This window comes from Xenopus tropicalis, chromosome 10 (assembly GCF_000004195.4).
Source record: "Xenopus tropicalis strain Nigerian chromosome 10, UCB_Xtro_10.0, whole genome shotgun sequence".
In the NCBI taxonomy this organism is placed as follows: Eukaryota; Metazoa; Chordata; class Amphibia; order Anura; family Pipidae; genus Xenopus; species Xenopus tropicalis.
The window spans coordinates 18,064,126-18,088,791 of NC_030686.2; the positions used below are offsets into that span (position 1 = coordinate 18,064,126).

The 24,666-nt window shown below is 41.6% G+C and overlaps 1 protein-coding gene across 2 annotated transcripts in view; it reads left to right on the forward strand.

Moving 5' to 3' along the window:
- pyy (peptide YY) overlaps positions 1 to 24,182 on the forward strand; it is a 43,003-nt gene extending 18,821 nt beyond the window's left edge. Inside the window, exons 2-6 of one of the 2 annotated variants that reach the window (XM_018097778.2) lie at positions 10,509 to 10,583; positions 10,820 to 10,865; positions 21,286 to 21,473; positions 22,499 to 22,582; positions 23,852 to 24,182. In XM_018097778.2, coding sequence (XP_017953267.1) covers positions 10,824 to 10,865; positions 21,286 to 21,473; positions 22,499 to 22,582; positions 23,852 to 23,879 — 342 coding nt within the window. In that variant the 5' untranslated portion in view covers positions 10,509 to 10,583; positions 10,820 to 10,823 and the 3' untranslated portion in view covers positions 23,880 to 24,182. 2 annotated transcript variants of the gene reach the window in all.
- The last annotated feature ends 484 nt before the right edge of the window (positions 24,183 to 24,666 follow it).

A 24,666-nucleotide genomic window follows, 5' to 3' on the forward strand; every position in this document is an offset into this window, starting at 1 on the left:
TTGTACTGAGAGCTATCTCCCATACCCCTGTATTCCCTCACTTGTACTGAGAGCTATCTCCCATACCCCTGTATTCCCTCACTTGTACTGAGAGCTATCTCCCATAACCCTGTATTCCCTCTCTTGTACTGAGAGCTATCTCCCATACCCCTGTATTCCCTTTCTTGTACTGAGAGCTATCTCCCCTACCCCTGTATTCCCTCACTTGTACTGAGAGCTATCTCCCATACCCCTGTATTCCCTCACTTGTACTGAGAGCTATCTCCCATAACCCTGTATTCCCTCACTTGTACTGAGAGCTATCCCCCATAACCCTGTATTCCCTCACTTGTACTGAGAGCTATCCCCCCTACCCCTGTATTCCCTCTCTTGTACTGAGAGCTATCTCCCCTACCCCTGTATTCCCTCGCTTGTACTGAGAGCTATCTCCCCTACCCCTGTATTCCCTCACTTGTACTGAGAGCTATCTCCCATAACCCTGTATTCCCTCACTTGTACTAAGAGCTATCTCCCCTACCCCTGTATTCCCTCACTTGTACTGAGAGCTATCTCCCCTACCCCTGTATTCCCTCACTTGTACTGAGAGCTATCTCCCATACCCCTGTATTCCCTCACTTGTACTGAGAGCTATCTCCCCTACCCCTGTATTCCCTCACTTGTACTGAGAGCTATCCCCCCTACCCCTGTATTCTCTCACTTGTACTGAGAGCTATCTCCCATAACCCTGTATTCCCTCACTTGTACTGAGAGCTATCTCCCATACCCCTGTATTCCCTCACTTGTACTGAGAGCTATCTCCCATAACCCTGTATTCCCTCACTTGTACTGAGAGCTATCTCCCATACCCCTGTATTCCCTCACTTGTACTGAGAGCTATCTCCCCTACCCCTGTATTCCCTCACTTGTACTGAGAGCTATCTCCCATACCCCTGTATTCCCTCACTTGTACTGAGAGCTATCTCCCATAACCCTGTATTCCCTCACTTATACTGAGAGCTATCCCCCCTACCCCTGTATTCCCTCACTTGTACTGAGAGCTATCTCCCATAACCCTGTATTCCCTCACTTTTACTGAGAGCTATCCCCCCTACCCCTGTATTCCCTCACTTGTACTGAGAGCTATCTTCCATAACCCTGTATTCCCTCACTTGTACTGAGAGCTATCTCCCCTACCCCTGTATTCCCTCCCTTGTACTGAGAGCTATCTCCCCTACCCCTGTATTCCCTCACTTGTACTGAGAGCTATCTCCCCTACCCCTGTATTCCCTCACTTGTACTGAGAGCTATCTCCCATAACCCTGTATTCCCTCACTTGTACTGAGAGCTATCTCCCATACCCCTGTATTCCCTCACTTGTACTGAGAGCTATCTCCCATACCCCTGTATTCCCTCACTTGTACTGAGAGCTATCTCCCCTACCCCTGTATTCCCTCACTTGTACTGAGAGCTATCTCCCATAACCCTGTATTCCCTCACTTGTACTGAGAGCTATCTCCCATACCCCTGTATTCCCTCACTTGTACTGAGAGCTATCTCCCATACCCCTGTATTCCCTCACTTGTACTGAGAGCTATCTCCCATACCCCTGTATTCCCTCACTTGTACTGAGAGCTATCCCCCCTACCCCTGTATTCCCTCACTTGTACTGAGAGCTATCTCCCATACCCCTGTATTCCCTCACTTGTACTGAGAGCTATCCCCCCTACCCCTGTATTCCCTCACTTGTGCTGAGAGCTATCTCCCATACCCCTGTATTCCCTCTCTTGTACTGAGAGCTATCTCCCATACCCCTGTATTCCCTCACTTGTACTGAGAGCTATCTCCCCTACCCCTGTATTCCCTCACTTGTACTGAGAGCTATCTCCCATACCCCTGTATTCCCTCTCTTGTACTGAGAGCTATCTCCCCTACCCCTGTATTCCCTCACTTGTACTGAGAGCTATCTCCCCTACCCCTGTATTCCCTCACTTGTACTGAGAGCTATCTCCCATACCCCTGTATTCCCTCACTTGTACTGAGAGCTATCTCCCATACCCCTGTATTCCCTCTCTTGTACTGAGAGCTATCTCCCCTACCCCTGTATTCCCTCACTTGTACTGAGAGCTATCTCCCATACCCCTGTATTCCCTCTCTTGTACTGAGAGCTATCCCCCCTACCCCTGTATTCCCTCACTTGTGCTGAGAGCTATCTCCCATACCCCTGTATTCCCTCTCTTGTACTGAGAGCTATCTCCCATACCCCTGTATTCCCTCACTTGTACTGAGAGCTATCTCCCATACCCCTGTATTCCCTCACTTGTACTGAGAGCTATCTCCCCTACCCCTGTATTCCCTCTCTTGTACTGAGAGCTATCTCCCATACCCCTGTATTCCCTCACTTGTACTGAGAGCTATCTCCCATAACCCTGTATTCCCTCACTTGTACTGAGAGCTATCTCCCATACCCCTGTATTCCCTCACTAGTACTGAGAGCTATCTCCCATACCCCTGTATTCCCTCACTAGTACTGAGAGCTATCTCCCATACCCCTGTATTCCCTCACTAGTACTGAGAGCTATCTCCCATACCCCTGTATTCCCTCACTTGTACTGAGAGCTATCTCCCATAACCCTGTATTCCCTAACTTGTACTGAGAGCTATCCCCCATAACCCTGTATTCCCTCACTTGTACTGAGAGCTATCTCCCCTACCCCTGTATTCCCTCACTTGTACTAAGAGCTATCTCCCATACCCCTGTATTCCCTCACTTTGACTGAGAGCTATCTCCCCTACCCCTGTATTCCCTCACTTGTACTATGAGCTATCTCCCATAACCCTGTATTCCCACACTTGTACTAAGAGCTATCTCCCATACCCCTGTATTCCCACACTTGTACTAAGAGCTATCTCCCATACCCCTGTATTCCCTCACTTTGACTGAGAGCTATCTCCCCTACCCCTGCATTCCCTCACTTGTACTATGAGCTATCTCCCATAACCCTGTATTCCCTCACTTGCTAAGAATCCATCCAGCCCCTTCTTAAAGTTATATAATGTATCAGCCAGCACGACTGATTCGGTGAGAGAATTCCCCAACTTCACAGCTCTCACAGTAAAAAAAACCTTTCCGAATATTTAAACGGAATCTCCCTTCTTCTAAACGAAGTGGGTGCCCTCGTGTCCGTTGGAAGGACCTACTGGTAAATAAAGCATTAGAAAGGTTATTATATGATCCCCTTATATATTTATACATAGTTATCATATCACCTCTTAAGTGCCTCTTCTCTAGTGTAAACAGACCCAACTTGGCCAGTCTTTCTTCATAACTGAGGCTTTCCATACCCTTTACCAGCTTAGTTGCCCTTCTCTGGACCCTCTCTAACTCAATAATGTCCCGTTTGAGCACTGGAGACCAAAACTGAACAGCATATTCTAGATGGGGCCTTACCCAGTAAAGGGGAAGAATAACCCCCTCCTCCCGTGAATCTATACCCCTTTTAATACAGCTCAAAACCTTGTTTGCCCTTGCAGCTGCTGCCTGGCATTGCTTGCTACAGCCAAGTTTATTATCTACAAGGACTCCAAGGTCCTTCTCCATTATGGATTTGCCTAGTGCAGTCCCATTAAGTATAAAAGTGGCTAGCAAATTTTTACATCCCAGGTGCATGACCTTACATTTATCCACATTAAATCTCATCTGCCACTTAGCCGCCCAGATTGCCAGTTTGTCAAGATCCTGCTGCAAGGATGTCACCTCCTGGATAGAATTGACTGGCTTATAATACCCTTCCCTAAATCATTTATGAACAAGTTAAACACTTCTTATTGTTCCATATAACCCTCCCTATATCTCCTTCTATTGCTCCATATAACCCTCCCTATAACTCCTCTTATTGTTCCATATAACCCTCCCTATAACTCCTCTTATTGTTCCATATAACCCTCCCTATAACTCCAAGTATTGTTCCATATAACCCTCCCTATAACTCCTCTTATTGTTCCATATAACCCTCCCTATAACTCCAAGTATTGTTCCATATAACCCTCCCTATAACTCCAAGTATTGTTCCATATAACCCTCCCTATAACTCCAAGTATTGTTCCATATAACCCTCCCTATAACTCCAAGTATTGTTCCATATACCCCAGTGATCCACAACCAGTGACTCAGGAACAACAGGTTGCTCACCAACCCCTTGGTTGTTGCTCCCAGTAGCTACAAAGCAGGGGGCTTATTTTTGAATTCTTGGCTTGGAGGCAAGTTTTGGTTGCATATAAACCAGGTGTGCTGGCAAACAGAACCTCATATAGGCTGCCAGTCCATAGGGGGCTACCAAATAGCCAATCACGGCCCTTATTTGGCACCGTAAGAACTTTTTTAAAGCTTGTGTTGCTTACCAACACTCTTTACATTTTAATGAGGTTAAAAAGTCTGGGTTCCCCTGTTTTATTGTTGCGATAATACAGAAGGGTTGTGGGAGATGAAAGGAAAGTTGTGGACAGGCAGAAAATGATAGTGGTTTGCACAATGAAAACTCTGTAAGGTTGGTAAGAAACCCCTTAATAGAACATTAGGCAAATAAAGTAAGAGCTAAACTATTTATATATCCACCTGCTAATAGTTCATTTGGATAAAGGAAACAAACAAAGTGATGCTATACCGGTCCTTTAATTTCCCTAGTGGGCAAACAGTCGACTGAAGCCCCTGCTTGCTGTTTAGCAAAGAATAAAAACTCCAGATGATGGTGCTCTGGCTGGAAGGGACGGCTGACAGCTGGAGAAAGAAATGATGAATGGCCACATTACTTAGCAATGTGATCTTTAAACCATTACACTTCACATATCACCATTATACAATTAGCGGAACAAAGGAAGGGTAATTAACTGATAAATAATTGAGCGTGGTTTCTCCTCTAAACAAAACAGAAGTGTGTGCACCCAATGGGTAGGATTTCACTTAACATTCACACTAAGTACTTTTCATATTTTACATACTTTGGAGCAGTCAGTATACATTCCCAGCTGGTCTGTTGCAATTGGCCCCTACGGGGCCCCAGACCCCATTATTTCCACTTTATCCAGTATAGCCTACATAAATGAATGCTTTAAACAGGTTTGTGCTTCATGGCAATAATTGAATGACAACTTTTTGTTACCGGATATATAGATCTAAAGTCCCAAGACAAAGGGCAGCCTTTACTCTATAACAAATAGTCATGTGTTCTTATATATCAGGCAGACCTGGGTGGGCCTACTTCTAAGTATTATTTCTTACACACTGAAAGTAAGTGGTTACATGGATAGATACCGCCTATGCTGCTTCAAATGAAAGTTTTGTTCCCCTAATCTAAAGGGGTGTACTTGTACAGAGTAATCATGTTCCCTTGCACATGCCTCTTCTCCAAAGAAAACAACCCCAACCTTGGCAGTCTATCCTGATAACTTAATTCCTCCATCTGCAGTTTAGTTGCACGTCTCTGCACTCCCTACAGCTCATCAATATTTTAAGTACTGGAGCCCAAAACTGCACCACATACTCAAGGTGAGGCCTTACCAGGGACCTATAAAGAGGCAAAATGATATTTCCATCCCATATTTTATACAAGACAGCACTTTATTTGCTTTAGAAGCAATGGAATGACACTGCCTGGAATTAGACAACTTGAAGTCCTTGGATCCTTCTACCATTTAGTGTATAACTCACATTTATATTTATATTATTATATTATTTCTACCAAAGTGCATAACCTTTTATTTATTCGAATTGAACCTCACTCGCCAGTTTGCTGCCCAGTTTCCCAATTTGGTCAAACTGCTCTGCAAAAGTGGCAGCATCCTGCACGGCAAAAATAGAAACAGTACTTTCTATGCCCACCTCCAATTAAAAAGCAAAGAACCAAGGACAGACCTCTGCGGTACTCATCTCACAACAATGGTCCAATTAGAAAATGTTAACTTTATCTGTCGGTACACTTTTCTGCGGTACTGTATTAAATGCTTTATCTAAGTAGATCATATCCACTGCTATTCCAGAGGTCCAGGTTTTTGCTTCCCTTTTCATAAAAGGCAGTTGGGGCATAGAAAAACTTACATTTTTAGTCAGTAAATGAATTATAAACAACAGATACACAGGGCCTTACCCACCCACCCACACATTCTCTCTTTTGTCTGTCTAATGCCCAGCATTCCATTCCATCTTGAAAGCTAGTCCATAGCAAGGGTTAGTATTATGGGGCTTAAAATCTAGCAAAGACTGCTTAGCTGAGCATATGATTGGCCCTCTCGATCAACAGTCAGAAGCAGCTTTCTACTCATTTTATCACAAATTGTGTTTATAATAATGAGGGTTCGTAAAGTGGGTCACAGGACTCTACCTACACAGACTCTACCTACTGAATGAACCTATTGCCAGCCTCAGAAACAGAATCTTTTTATGAAAATGGTACCTGCTTTGTAGTGTCCTCTGTTTTTACACAGATACAATGGGGGAGAATCTGCAAAATGTTTAGTTGATCTTGTCTTTAAACATATCACCCGAAAGATCAGACTGGAGGCTGAGCTCCCACCAGAAACAATGAATGTTGTTTTATTGGGGATATCATTGCTGATAAAAATGTTTTTTAAGCTTAAAATAGAAAAATGTTCTTTTTCAGTCAAGATTCTGCATCAGTAGCCCAAAGAGAGTACCTCCATGCTCAATAAAACGTTCCTCTGCAAAATGAATTCAAGCTCATTCCTATATATCGCACTCTGGAGGCCACCTCACTGCCTTAAATTCAGTGTATACAGAGGGAATCTATTAGTGCAGGAAGCCTGTCTCCTTACATATAATCTTTTGAAAAAAGACCAGGGTCCATCAAATTCAACCCTTCCAAGTAAACCCTGCACACACAAACCTATACTGACCTATCTATCCACTCACATACAGACCCACACTGACCTATCTATCCACTCACATACAGACCCACACTGACCTATCTATCCACTCACATACAGACCCATACTGACCTATCTATCCACTCACATACAGACCCACACTGACCTATCTATCCACTCACATACAGACCCATACTGTCCTATCTATACACTCACATACAGACCCACACTGACCTATCTATCCACTCACATACAGACCCATACTGTCCTATCTATACACTCACATACAGACCCACACTGACCTATCTATCCACTCACATACAGACCCACACTGACCTATCTATCCACTCACATACAGACCCATACTGACCTATCTATCCACTCACATACAGACCCATACTGACCTATCTATACACTCACATACATAAACTACCAGTATATATACCAACATCAATACTAACTGTAGATATTAGTATCACAATAGCCTTGGATACTATGCTTGTTCAAGAACTCATCCAGGCCCCTCTTATAGGCATTAACAGAATTTGCCATTACCCCATCACTAGGAAGGGCATTCCACAACCTCACTGCCCTCACTGTGAAAAACCACCTACGCTGCTTCAACTGGAAGCTCCGTTCCTCTAATCTAAAGGGGGGGCCTCTGGCACGCTTATCATTTTTATGGGAAAAAAGAACATCCCCCATCTGCCTATAATCCCCTCTAATGTACTTGTACAGAGTAATCATGTCCCCTCGCAAGCACCTTTTTCCCAGAGAAAACAACCTCAACCGTGACAGTCTAACGAGGGATCCTCAACCTTTTGAGCCACATTCAAATGTAAAAAGAGTTGGAGAGCAACACAAGCATGAAAAATGTTCCTGGGCTTACAAATATGGGCTCTGATTGGCGATTTGGCAGCCCCTATGCGAACTGGCAGCCTACATGAGGCTATGTCTGGCAGTACACTTGTTTTTTATGCAACCAAAACTTGTCTAAAAGCCAGGAATTCTAAAATAAGCACCTGCTTTGAGGCCACTGGGAGCAACATCCAAGGGACTGGTGAGCAATATGTTGCTCACGAGCTACTGGTTGGGGATCACTGGTAACCTCATAGTTTAAATCTTCCATCCCCTTTTACCAGTTTAGTTGCAGTCTCTGCACTCTCTCCAGCTCATTAATATCCTTATTAAGGACTGGAGCCCAAAACTGCACTGCATACTCAAGGTGAGGCCTTACCAGGGACCTATAAAGAGGCAAAATTATATTTTCATCACTTGAGTCAATGCCAAGACAGCACTTAATATGCTTTAGCAGCCACAGAATGATATTGCCTGGAATTAGACAACTTTATCAACAAAAATCCCCAGATCCTTCTTTATTAAGGATACCCCCAACACACTACTATTTAGTAGATAACTCATGTTTATACTATTTCTTTGCACTTGTCCACATTGGACCTCATTTTCCATTTTGCTGCCCAGTTTTCCAATTTTGTCAAATAGCTCTGCAAAGTGGCAGCATCCTTCATGGAACTTATAGTTTTGCACAATTTTGTGTTATCGGCATAAATAGAAACAGTACTCTCTATGCCCACCTCCAGGTCATTAATAAACAAGTTAAAAAGCTAAGGACCAAGGACTGACCCCTGCGGTACTCCTCTAACCACACTGACCCAATTAGAAACACTGGCCCAATGTTTCATCTACCACCACTCTTTGTAATCTATCCTTCAGCCAGTTCTCCAAGTACAAATATTATGTTCTAGGCGGATACTCCTCAATTGTATCCTTAACTTTCTGTGAGGTACTGTATCAAATGCTTTAGTAAAGTCTAAGTACATGACACCTCCTCATAAAAGGCGACTAAATTAGTCTGGCAAGATCTGTTACGCATAAAACCATGCTGGCACAAACTTATAGTATTGTGAACTGCATGGTTTTATGCAGCAAAATATCAGCATTCTCTATTTTAGTAGCTGTGACAAGTAACTGCTACAAGTAGCTCAATGTGTTTTCACCCTAAGGGCTCTGGCACATGGGGAGATTAGTCGCCCACGACAAATCTCCCTGTTCGCGGGCAACTAATCTCCCCGAGTTGCCATCAGTTGCCATCCCACCGGCGAACATGTAAGTTGCCGGTGGGATGGCAGACGCGGCGGCGCGATTTCGCAATTTGCCGAAATCACCTGCGCAGCGAGTACCATCCCACCGGCGACTTACATGTTCGCCGGTGGGATGGTAGTTCGGGGAGATTAGTTGCCCGTGACAAGGGAGATTTGTCACGGGCGACTAATCTCCCCATGTGCCAGAGCCCTAAAACTCCTCCTTTTGCTCCATGTGCACCTTATGGTGCTCTTTTGCTGCTTGAGGTTATTCCAAACCATAGGGTATGCTTAGTAAGTATAACCAATTAAAGGGAAACTATACCCTCAAACAATGTAGGTCTCTATACAATAATATGCAATTATAATATATTACCTAAAACTGCTCATATAGATGAACCATTTTCATAAAAATATACTTTTTAGTAGTATGTGCTGTAGGGTATTTCCTGTCAGGTGATCTCTGAGGGAGCACACAGCCCATCACAAAATATTGGCTAAAGGGAAAGGACGTAAAAGGGCAATATTTACTGAGATTCTTTAATAGGCAACTGAAAATGATATCGACTGTCTGTTGGTTAAGTATTCATTCTGGGGGCAAAGTTTTTCTTTATGGCTGTACTATTTGCAGTGGCATTACCCACATAAATAAGCATACTTTGCATCAGAAAATTTAGTTGGGGCAAATTTATACAGCCAGTGCAATAACTTTGGAATATTGGGTTGAACACAATGCATAGTGAGAAAAAATTAATGGCAAATTGCACTGATTTTTCTACTCTGCCTGCTTTTAGTAAATGAGGCGCAATATCTTTGGAGATAATTTATTAGACCATAGTGCAACTCCAATCCAGTCATGGACATGAATCTGATTGTTGAAACTCTATAAACAGAATATGAGTGTAACCTAGAGAGACAGCTCCAATTCATGTCAAGATCCAATTACAGCTTGGCCTCCCATCTGCTGTACTTTCCATATATTCATATGACCAGTTAAGAATAAATATCACACAGGAAGTACCAAGGAATCCCGTCCCTTGCTGTTTGTGTTTGGGGAAGCTCCGATATGTCTGGGACTTCAGGCTATTAGTTAAGCACAAGCTTCCCACAAAGAATGGGTGGAGGATGTGCCCTTGACCTGGAATGTTTATTCTCCTTCTATTTGCCTTGTGCACATGCAGACTATGCTGCCTTTATCTTCCCATATTAATTCGCAAAATAATTTCCTGTAACTCCTGTTTCTTTCTTATGACTGGTCCATGATAGTTTTTTTTAGTCATCACCAGATTCAACAATTGGCAGGAAGAGCCTTTGTCATTCTGGTGCTTGCTTGGGGGTTTTCACTCCGCAACAGGTGTCAGGAGACAGGTGGCAGAAGAGACTCTTGGGTTCCACACCACAGTGGCGTGAAGGCAAGGGGAATCCTATATTAAAAACCTGTCTTACTTGTAACCTCTAATCACATATCACCATGCTAACATAGCTAATCAATAGCACCAGTCATTAGTAGGTGGAAAAGACCATAAGCATGAAACTTGTACTCTTTTTCAGTTGCTATTTGTAGAAAGAAACCAAGGTTCCAAACTGACTGAAAGATTTTCCACCTTCTCTACACAAACAGATAAAGTAAGTGGATACCTGATTAAACCTTTGCAAAAGTGTCTTATCTGGACATACAGGATTGGATTTATGGAAAGGCCATACGTGCTTGGCCCTAGGCAAACTCTTGAAATAATACTATTTAATAAGTTGTAACTTTTGCTTTAAAAATGTAACTCTTATCATTAGAGCCTGAGAAGTCTGCTAATAAATAATGTGTGTTTCTTGCTTGTATATATGTAAAGCAGGGTTTGTTACCATAGGTCCATGCACTGTGAAGACGGGCACCAGAACATGCTGGCCAAGAAGGTATATATGCCTCTTATTCTTATTTCCACAGTTCATTTCTTCCTATAGTTCCTCTTATTGCTGTAGACGTATATACCATAGGATGACCATACCCCAATTCAGTGTTGGACTGGGCTGGCAGGACAACTGGAAAAAAACCTGGTGGTGCCCCTGCCGACCCAGTCCAGCTTCCAGGGCCACTGTGGGGAGGGCCTGGTTTCTTTTTAGATGTTGGGGGGGGGGGGTAGAGCCTCACAGGGACTGGATGGGCTGGAGGGGAAGTTCAAACTTCACCCATCCAATGCTTGTGTGGCTCTATCGGGCCATCCTTAAAGGAATGAAGCTATGCCAATCTGTCTATGGCTGTGATCCCCAACCAGTAGCTCGCGAGCAACATGTTGCTCACCTTCCCTTTGATATTGCCTCAAAGTAGGTTACTATTTTTAAATTAACTTTTGGAAGCATAGAGACACAGTTAAACTCTAAACAGAGCCTCCTGCAGGCCAGCAGCCCACACGGGGCTACTAAATATCCAATCACAGTCCTTATTTGGCATCCCCAAAGAACTTTTTTCATGCTTATGCTGCTCCCCAACACTTTTACACCTGAGTGTGGTTCTTGAGCAAGAAAGGTTGAGGATCTTTGGTCTATATTTACTACATCATGTTTGTTGTACACCTGGCAGGTCTAGCAGTGCACAACCACCTATATATCCTAATTGCCTGGCTTTCTAGCACTGAAATGATGTTTGAAAACCATCCTTTCATTGAAGTCCCACTACCATTACATTGCCCAGCCTAATCTAGTCAACTACTGTTATTTGTTACTTTCTCTTGGTGCACCTTTAGACTGGAATCGCCTATGAGCAAATGAAAAATGTTCCATTTACCACCATACTGTGTAATCTATCATTCAGCCAATTCTCTATTCAATTAAAAATATTCCTTGAATCAGTAACCTTTTGTGTGCTACTGAGACAAGTCAACGTGAAGTAGATCTCATCCACTGCCATCACAGAGTGCAGGTTCTTGCTCTACCTCTACCTCTTCATAAAAGGCAGTGCATAGAAAGAAACCCATCCTTTGTTTTATCCATATATAATAATAATAATAATAATATTGATAGTCCAATTCTTCCTAAATCTGAAAATGTGTTTTTTATCCACAGCTTTAAAATAAGGTATTTACAATTTACTGTCTAAGGGAAAAGACACCTTTTTTTGTTCCAAAGGTGTGAGGGCAGGATGAAGGAATATTTATTTATTTTGCCTGACAAACTGTCCCCTTGCTGGGAGAAGGCAGTGATTTTATTTCTTCAGCCATCTGTATAAATCTCATGGCTGGCAGTGGAGACGTTAAGTATCCAAGACTCATTTATAAATAACATTTTTGACATGGAACCTCTTAGCCCTCAGGGTTAGTGACAAATCTCATCAAATAAGTCAATTACTCTGCCTGTTCATGAGCCGATACATCATTAAAACCAAATAAATAAAGACATATCTCTTGCCCAGATATCCTGGTTTTCCTATTATCTCTAATGGAAACAAAGGCTAGGTGAAACCCAGCCAGCTTTTAAAGAGACAGCCCCTGCAAGTGGTTAATGACCCAATGTTAGTTGGGTTAAACTCAAATGTGTTCAAATTACAGCCTTCAGATTGTTGAAACTGCAACTCCCATCATCTTCAGGTTTTATTAACACTCGGAAACCCCTGGATTAAACTGATCTGCCTAACAAGAAAAAAAGAAATCTAAGAACAATGCCATATTTCCCTGGATGCCCCTGAGATGTTCTAGTCAGTCTCTAGACACATGTATTTAATGTTTGATGGGCATTATTGTCCTCTCATTACCCAAGTAATATTATGCACCTTTTCACATAAACCCAACTAAATGAGCCCAGGCCAAAAAAAAGGGGGGGGGGGGGGTAATGTTTTATTTTTAAATAAAAAGCAAAGGTTTGATCCAAAACAGTTTTCTAACCTTTTTTTGTTCTGTTTTTATTTATATTGCTCAGTCTCTGACTAAAGCTTACATTAACAAAATTATTATTTGTTTTAAACTCGTGATGGTTTTGTTTGACACTAAATGGAGGACTGGAACTAGGAGTAGGCAAGATAGGCAGGTGCTTAGGGTACAAGTTAAAGGGGGAACAATTTGGGTGGTGAAATGGGAAAGTTCTTCCAACTCTGATTGTGCCCTCTCTGTGTGGAGGCCTTGGGATGGGGGCGACTGGTGGGAGTGGTGCCCCTGCAAGTGGAAAAGTAGGATCAGTTCTAGTGGCTGGTTGTTGGGGGAAACGGGGATAGGTCTAGCAGCTGGTGGTAGGAGGGGAAAGGGGGATAAGGTCTGGCGGCTGGTTGTTGGGGAAAGGAGTGTCTGGTCTGGCAGTGGTTGGCTTCAGACAGGTAGATGGGGAGGTTGAGTTGGCCTTGGGCACCGGTATCCCTTGTCCCTGCTCTGCCCTTAATACTATGACCTTCTTTAGAATGATTAAGTGTCATAAAGTTGTTTTCCAACTATTGGTGCCATTTTCATTCCCTGTATATCAGTGGCCTCATTGTATAAGCAATGTAATATATCTGCATTTGTGCATTACAAACAATTACAGGGGGGAACATTTTTACAATATAGAAGGTAACCAGCACAAACCTAGGGTGGAAGACACAAAAGAAAAGAGAATAAAGAAAATGGTCCACATGGGACAGAGACCTCAGCAATAAATGGTATTGAGCCCCAGTATTAAATCCAACAGTGACCCACAGCATTACATGGTATTATGATTGCCAACTTAAATGGCATAGTGATTGCCAAAACAGGGGTTTGCAGTTCAGAATGACAAAGTGAATATCTTCAGTGACTTCCAGCATAAAATAACACAGTGACCCGCAACATTAAATGACACAGTGACTCCCAGCATTCAGGGGCATAGTAGCCACCAGCATCCAACAGTATAATGACCCACAGAACTATATGGTTTAGTGAATCAAAGCCTTAAATGACATAGTGAGTTTAGTATAAACTGGCACAGTGACCCACATCATAAGATGGTAGAGTTGGGGGTCATTTATCAACACTGGGCAAGTTTGCTCATTGGCAGAACCCCATGGCAGCCAATCAAATTGTTGCATTCATTGTTCTACCCGCAGCTGGGAAAAAAAATCAGTTTGGTTGCTATGGGTAACTGCTCATGCCCCAAAGGATTTTGCTTAGAGTAGGAAGTCTGACACAGAAGAGCATGTGTACAGAATAGATGGAAAGAAATGAGGTGTTTCTTTCACAATAGAGCAGCAGTTCTGTAAGTGTTGTATGGTTGTATTTACATAGGCCTTTCTGATAAAGTTTACTTAGTTTTTACCTTTCTTCTCCTTTAAGTTCAGCCCCTGATCTGCCCAGAATCTAGCAGATACCTACCCCTTTTCTCTCCCCCAATCCTCCTGGAGTCGCCTGAGACATCATAGCTCTAGCCTCTTTTGTCATCAACCCACCCTCTTTGATGTCAAAAGCCACCCCCTTTGTCACTGCCCCCACTTCTGGTTGGTGACTTTCTTCTAAAAAGTTCACAACCCTTTTACCAGGTGATGTTGTGATGGCAGATTCTATTAATGCCTTTAAGAGTCGCTTGGATGATATCTTGAACAAGCATAATATCCAAGGCTATTGTGGTATTGAAATTTACAATTATTATAGGGAGAAAATATCATTGTAAAACTGCTGATTTGTTGGTGGCTTGTGAAGAAATATTAAATATTGAAAGCTAATAAAAAATACAGTAAAAATATAATTTATAAAACCTTGATGGCCTCTTTAACTCTATAAGAAATGCCTCCAAAACTTTAGATTTGGTTTATCTATGGAAGAAGGCCGTTTGCTTTCAGCTACTTGTATTTCACAGAACTTCAACGTCCTTTCTGAAAGCATTATCCAATGCTGTTTTGGAAGTGGACATGCAGCACGGTGGGAAATGTCATAGCCGGAGACCCATGATCTATGGACATGAATGAGATGTCTCCAGCTATGCCTTACAGATGAAGACTTAGCTTGCCATTGCACACTTTTTCTGTAAAGACATTACAAAGAATAGAAGTTTGGTAATAAGATCACAAACAGTTAGAAAGGTTAGCACACGGCTTTATGTCGCGCAATGGCTGCTTAAGTCGGATGAATGTCCCGGGAATGGTGGATTGCATGAACTGCTGAGCGGACAGATGAATGGCTTGTGTATATTCCAAGTCAAGCATTATTTAATCACGCTCGCCATCCTTCCGCTACTATCCATAATAAAATATTTCCTGATGGGGAAACATTGAAGCCAAGATCACAGATTGATCCCTAAGGAGAGATGTGTGAATGGGCTACGTGCTATAGGAATAAAGCTGAACACACATTGCAATATAACTTGTACTGACCACGGGGAACTCTCAGCCCCTATACAGCAGCCACTTCTAAGGGGCATTATCAAGTCTTGTCTTGGTATTTTCTCAGAAATATGGCCAAAAAGTTATTTATTAATTCTGTATGTGTGTGAGACCTAAACCCCCAATTAGTGATGAGCGAATCTGTCCCATTTTGTGAATAAATTTGCCAATGGTAAAACATGGAAATTCGCCGAAAACTCATGCCTGCTGAATAATTTCGCTTATCCCTACCCACAATCTGGATGCATTTTTCGATTAACTTTTGGATGATCCCATTAGAATACAGGTAAGTAGATTGTGGTTTGGTTCCTTTACTGCTGGAGCAATATGACTTCCAGCATAGGTTAATGGTGGCAGGCTTAAATAGCCCTTTACATAGTTACATAGTTACATAGGGTTGAAAAAAGATCATTGTCCATCAAGTTCAACCCTTCCAAGTAAACCCAGCACACAACCTATACTTACCAATCTATACACTCACATACATAAACTATATTTAATTAGACTGTTGCCTGCAGCTGGATTAAAGGAAAACTATACCCACAGAATGAATACAGATTTATATTATATTAAGTGACCTATTTAAGAATCAAACTGTTTACATCCTTTCCCCTGATCCATCATTTAGTGATGGGCTGGGTGCTCCCTCAGAGATCACATGACCAGAAATAATGCAGATCTAACTGTAACAGGAAGAAGTGTGGAAGCAAAAGGCAGAATTCTGTCCATTAATTGGCTGATATGTGCTAGCATGTGTGTGTGTGTCTTGGCTTGTTTGTGTGCACTGTGAATCCTATGACCCCAGGAGACGGCCCTTAATTCTTAAAATGTCAGTTTTTTATTTAGGAGTACCCAATAGCACATACTACTAAAAAAGGATATTTTTATGAAAATTGTTTATTTAGATGAAGCAGGGTTTTACATATGAGCTTGTTAATGCAATTTATTTTTATAGAAACAACAACATAATGTGCCAGGGCCCAATCACACTTGTTCAACCTGGAGAAGCAAAGGCCAGTATACACCTGGTCCTTGGTTCTAAACCAGGAGGTTCCTGACAAGTACATGCTGTGAGTTTCAGTAGCTGTAAAGGATGGGGGGGGGTTCAGTGTATGGAACAGACAGCCAGAACAGAATTAATGGTGCTACAGTTGCTGTACATGGATAAGTTAGATTGTGATGTTCATGGTGGGGTCAGTATATGCGTGAGACCCACTGTCTAGAAATGTGAGGGTCACTGAGGTTGCATAAATATTTTTTGCCCAGTGTATAATGACTAGGCCACAGTCTGGATAAATGAAGGTGGTACTGTTGAAGTATGTGGATATTGGTGGGAATAGGTCAGTGCATGACTGGTAAACGTAAGCGACCAGTATATATAATTAAACTGACTATAAAAAGCACAATGAGTTGAAGAGAGGAGTACATATAACGCTGAGTGCTTTTATCGCTTGGAACAGGGCAATATAGATAATGTCTAAAATGGGTCTAGCCATAAAACCTCAAGATTACGTATCTTGTGGAAGAAGAAGCAAATATGCACACCTATAAAATATAAACACCTGTCAGTTGTACATCCTACCAAAATGATACTGTCCATACAAATATTATTTCTCTTGTGCACCCCCCTCCCTAAAAAATGACAAATCACCAACATTCACTTAGTCAGTGTGTATATTACAAAAATAAATGAAAACAATTGTGTTGTAAAGGCAGATGATTATATCATGTCCCTAAAGGTTAATAGACAATCTTCTCCACTCCCACGCACACCTTTCCCCATTGGAACCTCACAATAAGCAAAACATTGATCAGTTTAGGGATGAGTGAGTATCTGGTATTAAGGGACAGAACAGGCACGTTTGGGGAGTAGGAGGGGCTGTCGTACTTCTCCAGTATCCACCAGAGATATAAAGCCATTGATGAGGAACACACAACAGATTCTCCTGAGCAGCCTACAGAGAGAGGGACTGGGGACTAATTGCACAGCCCTACCTGACTGCAACCTCTCTTCCCTTCCATCACACAGTGAGTATCTGGATGATTTCTAGCTATAACCAATCTCATCCTCTTCATCTTCATTCTTTTCAATTGCTCTCAAGTGATATGCATCTTTAGGTCAGGACTTTCCTAAAAGAATGCGTTTATTTAACACGGCTCTAGAATTAGCACTAGGGCATTACAAAATAAATGACATACATTGCCATTAATTCATTCTAAAATGTGATTTCCCTTTTCCACAAAAGTCCAGTGCTACAGGTGTAACTTGAAAGAACTAAACCCCTTCCCGGGCTCAGCATTCCATCACATCATGGTTGTAATGGTGTACAACCTAAACAATGGGACAGGGATTGGATAGATGAATTGGTTTGGTTTGGGTCAGGGCATAATAATACAAACTTTTGAATGCTATAACTTGTTTGAACTTTATCTGTTAGTTTATTGTATATTTGCCCAAATTATATACTTATATCTAAGGTGAGACTGCAGGGCTGTAGCAGAGGGAATCCTGGGTGTAAAGCTAAGATCAGTCCCTGTATGGGGCAGATTTATCAAAATGTGAGCTCTAAACTACAAAATGTAGAGCTTTATTGAATAAAATTAAAAAAAAATTATTAAATAAAAACTCCCCCATATTCTATTAATGCCTATGGGAATTTTTAGATACGTATTTGTCAATGGGTGAAGGTTAGAGCTGACAGTTTGTTATATACACTTCTAAAAACCCCATAGGAATGAATAGAACATGGGTGAGTTCTTATTAGATTGCAAGCTGTGTTGGTATGTGGCATTATATAAAAACAAATAAAGCACATTTCTCATTTTCCTATTACAAGAAATATATTTCCTTTGATGTGCCCATCGTAGCTCTCCTGGTGCCCTCAATATATATATATTCCTTAAGACACTGGGTAGGTTTAATTGAGGTGGAGTAAGCAACGTCATAATCTTAGGGACTTTTTTGCCCCCCAATTTTTTTTATCAGCACTGCCCTGTGTCTCTACATTTGGTACCTAATGTGGTACAGGTATGGGATCTGTTATCCGGAAACCCATTATCCAGAAAGTCCCAAATGATAGAAATCCCATCTTCCATAGACTCCATTATAAGCAAATAATTCCAAGAAATGATTTCCTTTTTTTTCTGCATAAATAAAACAATTCCTGAATGAATTCTTATTGGAAGCAAAACAATTTTATTGGATTTAATTAATTTTAAATGATTTTTTAGTAGACTTAAGGTATGGAGATCTAAATTATGGAAAGACCCCTTATCCAGAAAACACCAGGTCCCGAGTATTCTGGATAACAGGTCCCATACACATACATTTTTTTCTGACCCTGCAATTCTTCTTTTCTCTTATGGAAGCCGCTGTTTGACAGCTACTTGGATTCACTATCAACCCAATTTGTAAAGGTGCCAAAGCACTTAAATGTTCATATGACTCTTAGTATTTACTCTAAGTGGTTGTAGGCTCCTTTATAAACCGGGGTGAGTTCACAACCAAATATTACAGACTTCTACTGCTTCTACAGATGCAAAGTTAGTCCGGATACCTATTATCCAGAAAGCTCTATATTACAGGAAGGCCATCTCCCACAGAGCCTATTTTAAGCTGACAATTCTAATTTTGAAAAGTGATTTCCTTTTTCTCTGTAAAAATAAAACGGTAGCTTGCACTTGATGGCAAAACAATCCTTCTGGGTTTATATAATGTTTAAATGATTTTTAGCAGATATAAGTTATGGAGATCCATATTATGGAAAGATCCCTTATCTGGAAAACCCCAGGTCCTAGGCATTCTGGATATCAGATCCTATACCTGTATAATAATGCGGTCTCAATTTCTTGTATATTAAGACATGGTGGGATAAATATAGTTCCAATTTGATGTATGATAATATAAAAGGATAATATAAAAGTGCCATCTGATCTGGGTGCTGTAGAAAATTCATAGGCATTTGTTTGGGGGGGGGGTTAACTCCCCACATATTTATGTAAATCCATATATGGTTTCAACACTTTCTAGTCAATAGAATCTCCTTCTGTTAATCCTTCTTTTGTTCTTCAGAGCTTCATCAATAATAACATTTCTCTTAATGGGTTTCTCTAATTATTCCTAACCACTGAGGACTAATGTCTTCACAGGACAGTGCTGATAAGGTGTTTGCATTGCATGGCAGTATAAAGGGTTAATATAACATTTTGGTGGGTGGGTTAACAGTAAGAGTAATATATGGATTATATGGGCACTAGGCATAGTTGTATAGGGGGATTATAAAAACATTAGGTATAGAAAGAGTAGAGAAGGTTTTTGGAGTAACAAAAGAAGTAGGGACAATTAAATGGAAAATAGTTGTTATAGTGATATGCTATAAAGAGTAAATAGTAGGATTAGAGACAGCTGTTATAGGAGAAATGGGTAAAAGCAAGGGTTATAAGGAGCAACAAGGGGAGATTTAGTAGTTATAGGAGCAGTAGAAGGAGTTATAGGGAGGGGTATATGGAACAATAGGAGTTATAGGAAGGCTTATATGGAGCAATAGGAGGAGTTAAAGGGAGGCTTATAAGGAGCAATAGGATGCGTTATAGGGAGGTTTATATGGAGCAATAGGAGGAGTTATAGGGAGGCTTATATGGAGCAATAGGAGGAATCATCGATAGCTTTATATGGAACAATAGGAGGAGTTATAGGGAGGGTTATATGGAACAATAGGAGAAGTCATAGGCAGAGTTATATGGAGCAATAGGAGGAGTTATAGGGAAGGTTATATGGAGCAATAGGAGGAGTTATAGGGAGGGGTATATGGAGCAATGGGAGGAGTTATAGAGACGGGTATATGGAGCAACCGGAGGAGTTATAGGGAGGGGTATATGGAGCAATGCGAGGAGTTATAGGGACAGGTATATGGAGCAACCGGAGCAGTCATAGGAAGGGTTATATAGACCAATAGGAGGAGTTATAGGGAGGGGTATATGTAGCAATGGGAAAAGTTATGGGGGGTTATATGGAGCAATAGGAGGATTTATAGGGAGGGTTATATGGAGCAATAGGAGGACTTATAGGGAGGGTTATAGGGAGTGTTATATGGAGCAATATGAGGTGTTATAGGAGGGGTATCTGGAGCAATATGGAATTGACAGGGACTGGTTATATGGAACAATAAGAGGAGGTATTATATGGTAGTACTAAAATTAACCTGAAGTTTAGCACTTTCATCATTTTGGAAGTGCATCACAATATGTAGTCAATAGAGCAGAAATGATACATAGTAGCAGCCTCTGTACTGGCATGGGTTTTCAAGAGCAATTTGTTAATTGCTTAGAAAGGTTCTAGAGCAGGGATCCCAACCAATGCATGAAAAGGTTCCTGGGGATGCAAAATAAGGACTGTGATTGGCTATTTGGTAGCCTCTGTGTGGACTGGCAGCCTACAGAAGGCTCTATTTGGCAGTATGCCTGTTTTTTATGCAACCAAAACTTGCTTCCAAGCCAAGAATTCAAAAATAAGCATCTGCTTTGGGACCACTGGGAACAACGTCCAAGGGGTAAGGGAGCAACATCTTGCTCTTGAGCCACTAGTTGGAGATCACTGGTCTAGGGAAAGAGGTTAGAACAACAAATCCAAAGAATTAAATGAAACAAATCTATTGTACCATGTTTCTTTACAACTGAATTTCATAATGATCTAATGGATGTTAAAATAAAAACAAAATAGAAAGCTGGGAGGGCAACCTTAAATGATATTACTAATGGCCTGCAAATTGAAGGAGAGTAAATACAGAAAGCAGAAATGATTAAGGGAATTTGGAGCCCCATGGGACAAGGGAGGTTTGTGCTTAGGCAAAGGTAGTACTTGTGGTTTCCTTGCTTATAAAATAAAGCTAAACATTGTATAATAATTTGCAGTAAGGGATGTCACAAGGAGGACATGTAAGCTCTTATTCTGTGCAGTACATGGGAAATGGCTGGTTTGTCCAGTTCTTGATCATGTACTCAGTCTCCTTTCTTGCTTGTCTCCAGATGGTGAACTCTGTGAAGCTCTGCCCGATGCTGGCGGCTGTGGCACTGTGTGCATTGATATGTTTGGGAATGGTAGTACAAGGGTATCCCACAAAACCAGAGAATCCTGGAAATGATGCATCACCTGAAGAGATGGCAAAATATCTGACTGCGCTGAGGCATTATATTAACCTGGTAACAAGACAAAGGTATGTTAAAGAGATTACTATTACCCGCTAAGAACTAATAATGATCCCACATAACATCCTCTATTACATGTCATATGCAATATTCACGTTTGCCCCAATATATATGTTCTCTATGATATCGTGTTTCTTTGAACTAACTAATGGCACTTAATCTATGTCTCTGGTAGGTTCTCAAAACTAGATTATTAGCATTATGAGGCAAAGACTGTCTAGGCTTAACACTGAGATTATTTTAGTGGCAATACAATCCATCTATAATATAGAATAAACTTCTCCATAAAGGTCTTACTGATATATCCTTGCATTGTTTCATATAACCCCTTCTTGGAACTCTTCCTATTTCATTATAAAATCTCTTTCTTTAGTTCTAACTACTGCTCTGCACACACCCACCTTATAACGCATTCTGTTTATCCTTATAAGGGCTATACAATATTCCTACAGTTCTTACAACTTCTCCTACTGTACCATATGATTCTCTTAAAAATATTTATTTTGTTTCATTTAACCCATACAGAGCTCTTCCCTATAATGCCTTCTATTTCTTTATGTAAGACTTTCTATAACTCCTCCAATTGCTCCATAAAACCTTCCCTGGAACTCCCCATATTGCTCCATATAACCCACACTATAACTCCTCCTATTGCTCCATATACCCCTCCCTATAACTCCTCCTATTGCTCTATGTAACTGTCCCTATAACTCCTCCTATTACTCCATATAACCCTTCCTATAACTCCTCCTATTGCTTCATAAAACCCTTCCTATAACTCCTCCTATTGCTTTATGTAACCCTCCCTATACCTTCTATTGCTCCATATAACCTCCCTATAACTCCTCCTATTGCTCTATATAACCCTCCCTATAACTCCTCCTATTGCTCCATATAACCGTCCCTCTAAGTACACTTGTTGTTTTACATAACCTATTCATGCAAGTCCTCCTATTGCTCCATCATGACTTTTCTTTACCCCACTCAGTCAGCAAGACAAAGCTTTATAATTATTTTGGTGTGTTCCCTGTAGATATGGGAAAAGGGACAGCCCAGCTGATAGTCTGCTGTCTGACCTTCTTACTGGGGACTTTGAAAACTACAACAGCAGATCAAGGTAAGATCTACACTGTGCCTAGATACAACAAGCAGTGTCGGACTGGCCCACCAGGATTCCAGGAAAACTCCCGGTGGGCCCAGGTTTCAGTGGGCCCTTTTGCTTCTATCTATTTAGCCTGTTTCATGGTCATTCCCTATGGGAACAAGGAAGCTTGATAGATGGAAGAATGGAATATAGTATGTAGAGACTAGGATAATAAAGAGTTTGACTGAGGAGAGGAGGAGCTGTGAGAGTGGGCCCAATGTCCAGGGTTTTCTGGTGGGCCCCTGCAGTCTCAGTCCGACACTGACAACAAGAGAAAGAGTGCGAGAGAGAGAACGCGTGTGAGAGAGAAAGACATGCACTAACACATGGACACTTTGTGCATGATGGGGGCACATGGGAACAGTCATGCTGTATATGAGTTACATGTATGAGATATATAATGGTCAACATAGTACCAGCTGCAAATTGTTCTCTTGGTCTCCACACTAAGCGATCAGACATTTGTTTTGTAACATCTGATCAGGGTTGGACTGGGCCGGCGGGGCACTGGGAAAAATCTCGCTGGGCCCTGCCAACCAAGAACCGATTCCTGCTGGGCACTCTGGGGACCGCAGGTCCCCCTCTCCCGACGAGCCTAAGTAGGAGGGAGGGGGTTGGGTGGGAGCCAGGGGCATATGTGGGCATCACTGCGGGGGTCCCTTGGGGGTGTGCCAGTGGGCCTGCACCTCCCAGTCCAACCCTGCAGCTGATAAATACATGTTACTTACTGATCGGTTGCTATTGATTATTGGACCTTGAAAAAGCTATGCAACATTTATTATACATGTTCCATGGAATTTATATGATCTTGAATGCAAGTTTTGTGATGATTGTAAGTGCCAGCCTTTGCAGCCACATTAAAGCAAATTAAAGAGACCCCTTTCAAAAACATACAGACACATTATTTGGCTGCTGTTATAACTGATCATACAGTGTGTGAATTTGATTGGGCCACTAATGTGAATAATGTATAATCTCTGTATAGCACTGTTGAACATGTTCCACTGTATATATAAATAATTATAATGATAACAAATACTTTAAAATTTGCACCTCCTCATATAACCCATAGTTGTTAGATATTTACTTTTAAACAGGTATGTGCTACCTGCTGATTGGTTGCTTTGGGTTGCCCATCTTCGATCATATTATGCGATAGTAATTTCTGAGCAGCCAGCACTGAGGATAATTATCTGTACATAGAAGTTTTCTCTGACTCATCTGCTCTCTGTCGCCCTCTAGGTTTGATGACTCTTCCTACAACTGGTGACCAATCAACCTACCTGCCCCTCCCTTCCTTGGGTGACAGTTACCCCATCCCTTCTTTTTAATGTATCAATTATTTTTACATCATAATGCATCCTGATGGACCTCGTGTCACATGTACCCCCCCAACCGGGTGTGAAGAGCAGCCTGTGATTCCCTTGTGAGATGGAATGAGTGAGTGTGTGCACGTGTGGTTGACTTTATGTGTCTTTGTGTGTTGCCTCTCCCATGACACAAAGTATGTGATGTTTGGCAGTGAATGCCACTGTTTCCAGAATTAAAAGCAAGTTTAATGGAACTAATATTAGTTTGGGTGTGTTCTTGTTTTTTTTTTTTATTGATCCAAGATTACCTTTTTTATTCTTTTATGAACAGGGGCTATCACAGGGTCTGCTATAGGTTTGCCACTTTTGTCAGGGTAGGGGTGGCTAATGGCATAAGGCTAATGACACTGGGGATTGGCATGATGACATCAGGGGCAGGCACGATAATGCCAGGTGGGGTAATTGCGTCACTCCGATACGATTGGCTGGCTTTATGTCCAGTTTTCTCAGTATTTTAACGTGGAGAGAAGGTTTTGAACTGGGTAGCCCTTCGATAAATTGGAATATCCAGCTCAGAACTCAGCAGGTGGCAAACCTATCTCTAGCCATATTCTGCCTGATAATAAGGCCAATCCTTTAAGTTATGGTATGGGATCTACTATACAGAAACTAGTTATCCAATATGCTCTGAAATTCAGCAATTCTAATTTAGAAAAACAATTCTTCATTTTTGACCGATTTTCTTTC